The following is a 7500-nucleotide window of genomic DNA, read 5'->3' on the forward strand; positions in this document are numbered from 1 at the left end:
TTTATTTCCCTATAAGGGGAAAGTCATGGCCTATTGGTTAGAGAGTTTGACTCCTAACCCTAAGATGTGGGTTCGAGTCTCGGGCCAGCAACGACTGAGGTGCCCTTGAGCAAGGCACCAAACTTCCCCAACTGCTTCCCAGGCACCGCAGCATAAATGGCTGCCCACTGCTCCGGGTGTGTGTTCACGGTGTGTGTGTGTGTGTGTGTGTGTGTGTGTGTGTGTGTGTGTGTGTTCACTGCTGTGTGTGTGCACTTTGGATGGGTCAAATGCAGAGAACAAATTCTGAGTATGGGTCACCGTACTTAGCCGTATGTCACGTCACCTCACTTCACTTAATAACAACATATCTGTCTCTTAAGGGGAAAAAACCCATAACCATCTCAGGAACACTTGAGTGACTTTTATTTCAAACCTTGAATCCAAAAAAAATGTCTGATGTCTGGATTCATTTTTTTATTTCAGTTGAGGAACATCATGAATATATGTGACGCCTTAAAAGGATTTTTATGAGCTAAAAAAAACAAACACGGTCGTTCGTCATCGGCTCGAATTATCCAGAACAAATACTGTAAATCTCTGCAAATACATTTTCAGCGTTCTCAAGATTTTTAGTTTTTTTTTTTTTTTCTGAAACAAAATCTTGAAATATATTCAGTTTGTGTCCAGTTTGTTTAAAGCACTGATTGGTCCATGAGGTTGTCGGGTTTGTTTGAGAACTACAGAAGAACCTTCGCACAACCGTTATATTTGGTTTGTGTGTTTCAGACAATGCCGAGCCTCTGACCGAACCTCCTCCGATCTCAGAGGAACCCTGCCTCAATGCAGCACTGCTGGATCAAGCCGGTCAACCATGTGGTAAATACACACACACACACACACACACACACACACACACACACACACACACACACACAGCTGTTTTGTTCAGTATCTGCATCTGTGATTCCTAGATTTAGTGTAAGCTCAGAATCTGGAGTTTTTCAGGAGCAAATCCTAGATCACTGTTTTCCGTTCAGACGGGAGCTGATGTACGGTACGGAGCTCTGATCTCAGCTCTGTAATCTGATGCAACTTCTTATCTTAACCATGTTCACATGCTGCATGAACACGTCAGTGTTCCAGCCTTGTTCCTTCTCGATTTTTAGTATTTCTTATGTATTTTACACCAACTGGTCTCCTAGCTATCAGATGTCATGGCTAAAATTTTCTATTGAGAGATTCTCAAGTATTCATTCATTTTCTACCGCTTATCCGAACTTCTCGGGTCACGGGGAGCCTGTGCCTATCTCAGGCGTCATCGGGCATCGAGGCAGGATACACCCTGGATGGAGTGCCAACCCATCGCAGGGCACACACACTCTCATTCACTCACACACTACGGACAATTTTCCAGAGATGCCAATCAACCTACCATGCATGTCTTTGGACCGAGGGAGGAAACCGCAGTACCCGGAGGAAACCCCCGAGGCACGGGGAGAGCATGCAAACTCCACACACACAATGTGGAGGTGGGAATCGAACCCCCAACCCTGGTGGTGTGAGGCAAACGTGCTAACCACTAAGCCACCGTGCCCCCCCATCTTTGGTTCAGTGTAAACTAAAATGAATAAGTTTGGATCGGAATAGACCGAATGTAAACGAATTAAATTAAACCGAATTGAAGCTAATTTTTAATCGGACAGGTTTGGTGGTAAAGTTGAAGTGAAGTGATTTCATTTGGACTTGAATGAACTGAATCGGCATGAACTAAAAAATAATATCAACTGAAACACAAACTGAAACCGATTTGTACGGAATTCATCTGCACTGAATTGAAATTGACTGAATTAAATTGTATCCACAGTAAAACCACGCTTCAGTCAGCCCATGAAGATGCGCAGGCGTTTTCGGGAGCAGCCCGTAGGCAGCTCGGTGAGGCTAAACTGTGTGGCAACAGGAAACCCTCCGCCATGCATCACTTGGTGGAAGGACCAGAAGGAGCTTCCCGCTCCCACCCGGGCCAAACGACCACAGTGGACCCTCACTCTGAAGAACCTGCGGCCGCAGGACAGCGCCCGCTACACCTGCCGTGTCTTCAATGCCGCCGGGCACATCAACGCCACCTACACGGTGGAGGTTATCGGTATGTTCATGACTGGATACAGGGTGAAATGTCACTCTTACGGTACTTCCCTTCATTAGCCTCCATGTTCAGTACAATTCTGAGGCAGATACGATGTATTTCTGGGATGTGGTAGCTCAGTGGTTAAGGCGTTTCACTACTGATCGGAAGGTCAATGGTTCGAATCCCAGGTCCACCAAGTTGCCACTGCAAGGCCCTTAACCCTCAATTGCTCAGGTGTATAAACTGAAATAAAAATGTAAGCCACTCTGGATAAGAGTGTCTGCTAAATGCTGTCAGTGTATTTTACACTAAATGTACTGTGTTCTTTTTAGAGCGTACAAACTCCAAGCCTAAGCTGACTGGAACCCACCCTCTGAACACCACGGTGGAGCTCGGAGGCACGGCCTTGTTCCAGTGTAAAGTCCACAGTGACGTGAGACCTGTGATCCAGTGGCTGAAGCAGCTCGAGCCTGGTACAGAGCAGCGCTACAACGCCACACTTGAGATCAGAGGTCAACACTTTATGGTCTTGCCCACCAAAGATACGTGGCCTCGTCCTGACGGCTCATACCTCAACAAACTGGCCATCGTCAAAGCCAGAGATGAGGACGCAGGCATGTACATCTGCCTCGGAGCAAACTCTATGGGCTACAACCTTCGCACTGCCTACCTCACTGTTCTCTCAGGTGTGTGTAAATGATTTTATTAGAGAAGATTATAGTGTTCTAAACCCTGGTAGGCATGGAGGGGAAGGAGGAGATGGGAGGCTTGCTTCAGAGAAAGTGATGATGTCATTTATTGATTGCTTTACATTATTTTATGTTTTTCAGTGCTCAGCAAAACAGCAAAACAAAAAGCAAACACAATTTTTCAATTTTATGATCGCGGTCTGTGTCAGCTCCACTGTACGAGTAAAAGCTACTCTTAACCAGCCATAAGTGTAACCAGTCATTCACTACTGACTCATTCCCTACAACTCCTCCATGTCCTCACTGCTACAAGTGTGTTAATGAGATGTGTGTTTTATGTGTGCAGACCCCCAGACGGAGAAGCCGGTCTCCCCGGCCCACCTGAGTTCTGGTCTTCCATGGCCTCTGATCATTGGCATCCCCGCAGCAGCTCTGCTCATGGTTGGTACAGTCGTGTTGTGGTTGTGCCATAGTCGCCTCCGTCACGGCCCCCTACCCCCTCGCTCTGCACCCTACCGAGAGCGCCACTGCATCGATAAAGATCCAAACATCCCCAGCAATGGCAGCACCCCTGACTTCCCAACCCACAGACTTATGGGAATCGGATCCCCGGGCTTTGCTGGGCCTACAAAGACTTACTCCAAGGTTTACACAGACATGCACACTCACACCCATACCCACACACACTCACATGCTTATGTGGAGGGGAAAGTGCACCAGCATTTCCACTACCAGCGCTAACAGGCTAAGCTCTGCCTCAAATGTTAAGCTAACAAAGCTAATGCTGCTAGCCTGCTTCACATGGACAGTGGGTCTTCTGTTTTGGACTGTCAGGAAGCTGGATCTGAACTGCGTTACCCTCAAGCACCTCATGTTACCCTCATGTTCTGGTGTAGTGCATTCACCTTGAAAATTCTCAGGGCAGGAAGAAGCTTGGTTAAAGTTCCCATGTAGAACCCTGAAACAGTGTGTTACTCTATCTGAACGGTTGTGTTTTCCAAAGAGAAGGAATCGTGAAAGAACCCCTGAGGAACCATTGTATAAACTGGGTTCTTGGATGGGTTCAGTGAGTAAGGAAAGTTCTCAAGTTCCCCATTTAGCAGACACCCTTATAACATTTTATTTTATATTAAAAAAAAGAGCAATTCAGGGTAAAGGGCCTTGCTCAGGGGCCCATCTGTGGCACCATAGTGGACCTGGGATTCCAATCTCACAAGCTTACGATCTGGAGTCCGACACCTTAACCACTAGCCTGCCACATCCCTTAAAACCATATCTGATTAGCCAGTTACAACTAAGTACCAAGTCTCTTATGCCCCGTTTCCACCGAGGCAGTTCGAGTGCTGGTTCGGAGCCTAATTTAGAACCAGTTCTTTCTTTTTCGACAGCCAAAGCACCGGCTCTGAACCAGGAAAAGTGGTTCTTAAGTAGCACCAGAACGTTGCTGGTCTAGACTAAAGAACCGCTTGTGTCAGGGGCTGTGGGTGGGGCTACTGTTAGTGCATTTGATAATGTACCTTAAGTATACTAATGTTTAATACACTTTTACTTTACGGCAATATGATTGGTTATTAGCACACATGATAGTAGGTAGCTACATTCATTCATTCATTCATTTTCTACCGCTTATCCGAACTTCTTGGGTCACGGGGAGCCTGTGCCTATGTCAGGCGTCATCGGGCATCGAGGCAGGATACACCCTGGACGGAGTGCCAACCCATCACAGGGCACACACACACTCTCATTCACTCACACACTCACACACTACGGACAATTTTCCAGAGATGTCAATCAACCTACCATGCATGTCTTTGGACCAGGGGAGGAAACCGCAGTACCACGGAGGCACGGGGAGAACATGCAAACTCCACACACACAAGGCGGAGGCGGGAAACGAACCCCCAACCCTGGAAGTGTGAAGCAAACGTGCTAACCACTAAGCCACCATGCCCCCCTAGATAGCTACATGCTAAGGCAAAATTTTTCCTGTGTTAACGATAAAATAACATGTTCTTTATCGATTACAACCTCCGTTTATACAGATTACACGGAGCCGCACGTACACGTTTTATTTGCCGCGTTTGGATGCCAATGTAGGTTCACAAAGACATGAGCATTAACGGTAAAGCAACATCCGCCACTGTTGTTGTTGTGTTTGCCGCTGCTGCGCTAACGTCGCTGGGACACGTGACACGTATACAGTGACGTCACACTCAGCTCTGTGATGGCTCTCTAACCGGTGGAAAGGCAAACCGGTTCTTAGAGGGTTCGCCAGTGGAACCAACTTTGAACCAGCACCAGCACTAGCTCTGAACCAGCACCCGGTTCTTTCTGGTGGAAAAGGGGTATTAGAAAACGTTTCTTATGGGTCCAATTTTTTTTACACTAAGGTGTTGTACCTGGAAAACCTTCTGTGATAGAGAGACACTGTTTTAGCGTTTTACATGGAACTCTCAAAGGTTCCTCTAAAGGGACAAACGAAAGTCCTTTACAGATACACAGTATATATAAAAAAATAACACCTACAAAGTTAAATCTGACACACACACACACACACACACACACACACACACACACACACACACACACACACACACACACACACACACACACACATATCCTTATCCCTAACCCCAAACACACACACTACCATGTTCAGTGTCACAGCTATAATTTGAATGAACCCACGCTCAGCGATATCGGATCGTTTCCACAGCGGTTCCTTTCCCCCCGATAGACGGTATTAGAGGAGAGACGACTAACGCATAGCAAACAGATGGACTACGGCTAGTATACGATCACAATACTCAGCACGGTATTGGAATATGTGAGTGTCCATGAAAAGCTGATGAGGGTGAGCAGTTCTGTTTACTTTTATTTGAATAGGAGTGTATTAGAAACCCATACTGTGGACTTTTATTATTTTTTTTTTTTTTGCAATTTCCTGTTGTTTGCTTTTAAATCTGAAGACTGAATGGCTGGAAAAGAAAGAAAAACAGAATGGGAGATTTTTTTTTTTTTAAATTTTTATTATTATTATTTTTTTTATAAAGTTGCTTCTTCTGGTGTTTTTTTTTTCTGTTCTGATCTGTTTTTTTTTTAGTATGTATTTGTTCGATTACATGCAGTATTAATATTGTTTATCCTGTCCATACTATGCAAAAATCTGAGAATAATCTCAAAGCCATACAGTACGATATATTTACTTGCAATATTTGCAAAGTTTTTTTTTTTTTTTTTTTTAAAGATAAAATTACTCTTTTTGACAATCTAGCGGTGAGACAATCGTGTATATGTAGTAAAATGACGAGATAAACGAACTCTTCCTTCGCGCAATAAAATTCCCTTCGTAGAGCGTAACTATTGCGAATACTGCTGCACGGATACTGCGGTGCTGATGTGAGCATATTTTAATGATTATTTTTGTAATAAACAAATTATTTTAGTCTGTTATTTTATTGCGTTTATTTGTTTTCGTTGGTTCGGAATGAACAGAAAATGCAAACGAGATGCTACATTTTTGGCCTTAAAACAATAAATATTACCAAAAAGTCTCCTGTTCATCATTTAAGATTTATTTTTTCATTAAAATCAAGGACCGATAATCTTGTATGAACCTGATGTGTATCAGCGATTACGGGGTAGGTTAAAGATCGCTGTTATTATTTGATGCTAAAGGAGGACAAAATGGAAAGGATCCCAATAGCGCCCCCTAACGCTTACAAACAGACAAAAAAAAACGTCACATTAATCACACATCTTGATTTTGGAAAAATTTTCTGCTTTTCCGGCGTCAGAATTAGAAAAGTGTTTATAAATACATCCGTTTCTACCATGTACTGTCATACTGTACTCCTGTCCATGCTATCGGACCATGGCTGTGGTTATAATTAGTCTGGAAAGCATTATTTTGGCAGCGCTTATTTAGTCTCAGCTAAGTAGCTAACTATGATATCGGTAAGTCCTACGAACTGAAGAGGCTTATCTTAACTATTACGTAGTTAGCATACCTAATTTAGCTCTGCTTCTCAGTGCTATGACTCGATATCCTCCACGTTGAACGTGTCACCGAGCATCAAATTTGTTAGCGTCAATTTCACGAGACATTCGATTTCTCTCTAGCGTTTACACCGAAAATTTCTATGAGGTATTTGCAGGGCTCTCAAGCGTGACATTTCCAACCCAATACAAATTATTTGTTTAATTTTCATTTATTAATTTGTGTGTGTGTGTGAGAGAGAGAGAGAGAGAGAGAGAGAGAGAGAGAGAGAGAGAGAGAGAGAGAGAGAGAGAGAGAGAGAGATTATGACTGGTGGTGTTTATTGTAAGTGTTTGTTGCCTTTTTGGACCCCTTTATCATGTGTAATGTTGCTCCCATATAAAACAGTTCAGCACAAGCCCAGACATTTTTAGGGACATGATTGAGGACAATGTCCCGTCCAGAGACGAGCTGTTTCGTGTTGAGGTTTTGTTCAAACCCACCATCGAAAATACCCTCTCTAATGAATATGTTTTTTTTTCATTGGTTGTTGCGTTAAATCTTACCCAGATACTATAGTGCTATTTTCTGATTGGCTGTTGTGTAGCCTCTTTTGTTTTGATTGGCTGATAAGTGTCAGGCTCAACTAAGAGCTCCAGGGGAGACGCGCTTGATTCCTGCCCGGTTCCATAGAGACGGCGGTGCGGACCGATACGTTTTGGGCG

General features: G+C 44.1%; 1 protein-coding gene across 1 annotated transcript in view; it reads left to right on the forward strand.

Moving 5' to 3' along the window:
* Positions 1 to 4227, forward strand: part of fgfrl1b (fibroblast growth factor receptor like 1b) — a 43945-nt gene extending 39718 nt beyond the window's left edge. The window contains exons 4-7 of the mRNA XM_027163601.2: positions 769 to 858; positions 1847 to 2125; positions 2440 to 2793; positions 3143 to 4227. Of these exons, the coding sequence (XP_027019402.2) occupies positions 769 to 858; positions 1847 to 2125; positions 2440 to 2793; positions 3143 to 3537 (1118 nt within the window). The 3' untranslated portion in view covers positions 3538 to 4227. The remainder of the gene's footprint in view (positions 1 to 768; positions 859 to 1846; positions 2126 to 2439; positions 2794 to 3142) is intronic.
* The last annotated feature ends 3273 nt before the right edge of the window (positions 4228 to 7500 follow it).

This window comes from Tachysurus fulvidraco, chromosome 17, assembly GCF_022655615.1.
Source record: "Tachysurus fulvidraco isolate hzauxx_2018 chromosome 17, HZAU_PFXX_2.0, whole genome shotgun sequence".
Taxonomy (NCBI): domain Eukaryota; kingdom Metazoa; phylum Chordata; class Actinopteri; order Siluriformes; family Bagridae; genus Tachysurus; species Tachysurus fulvidraco.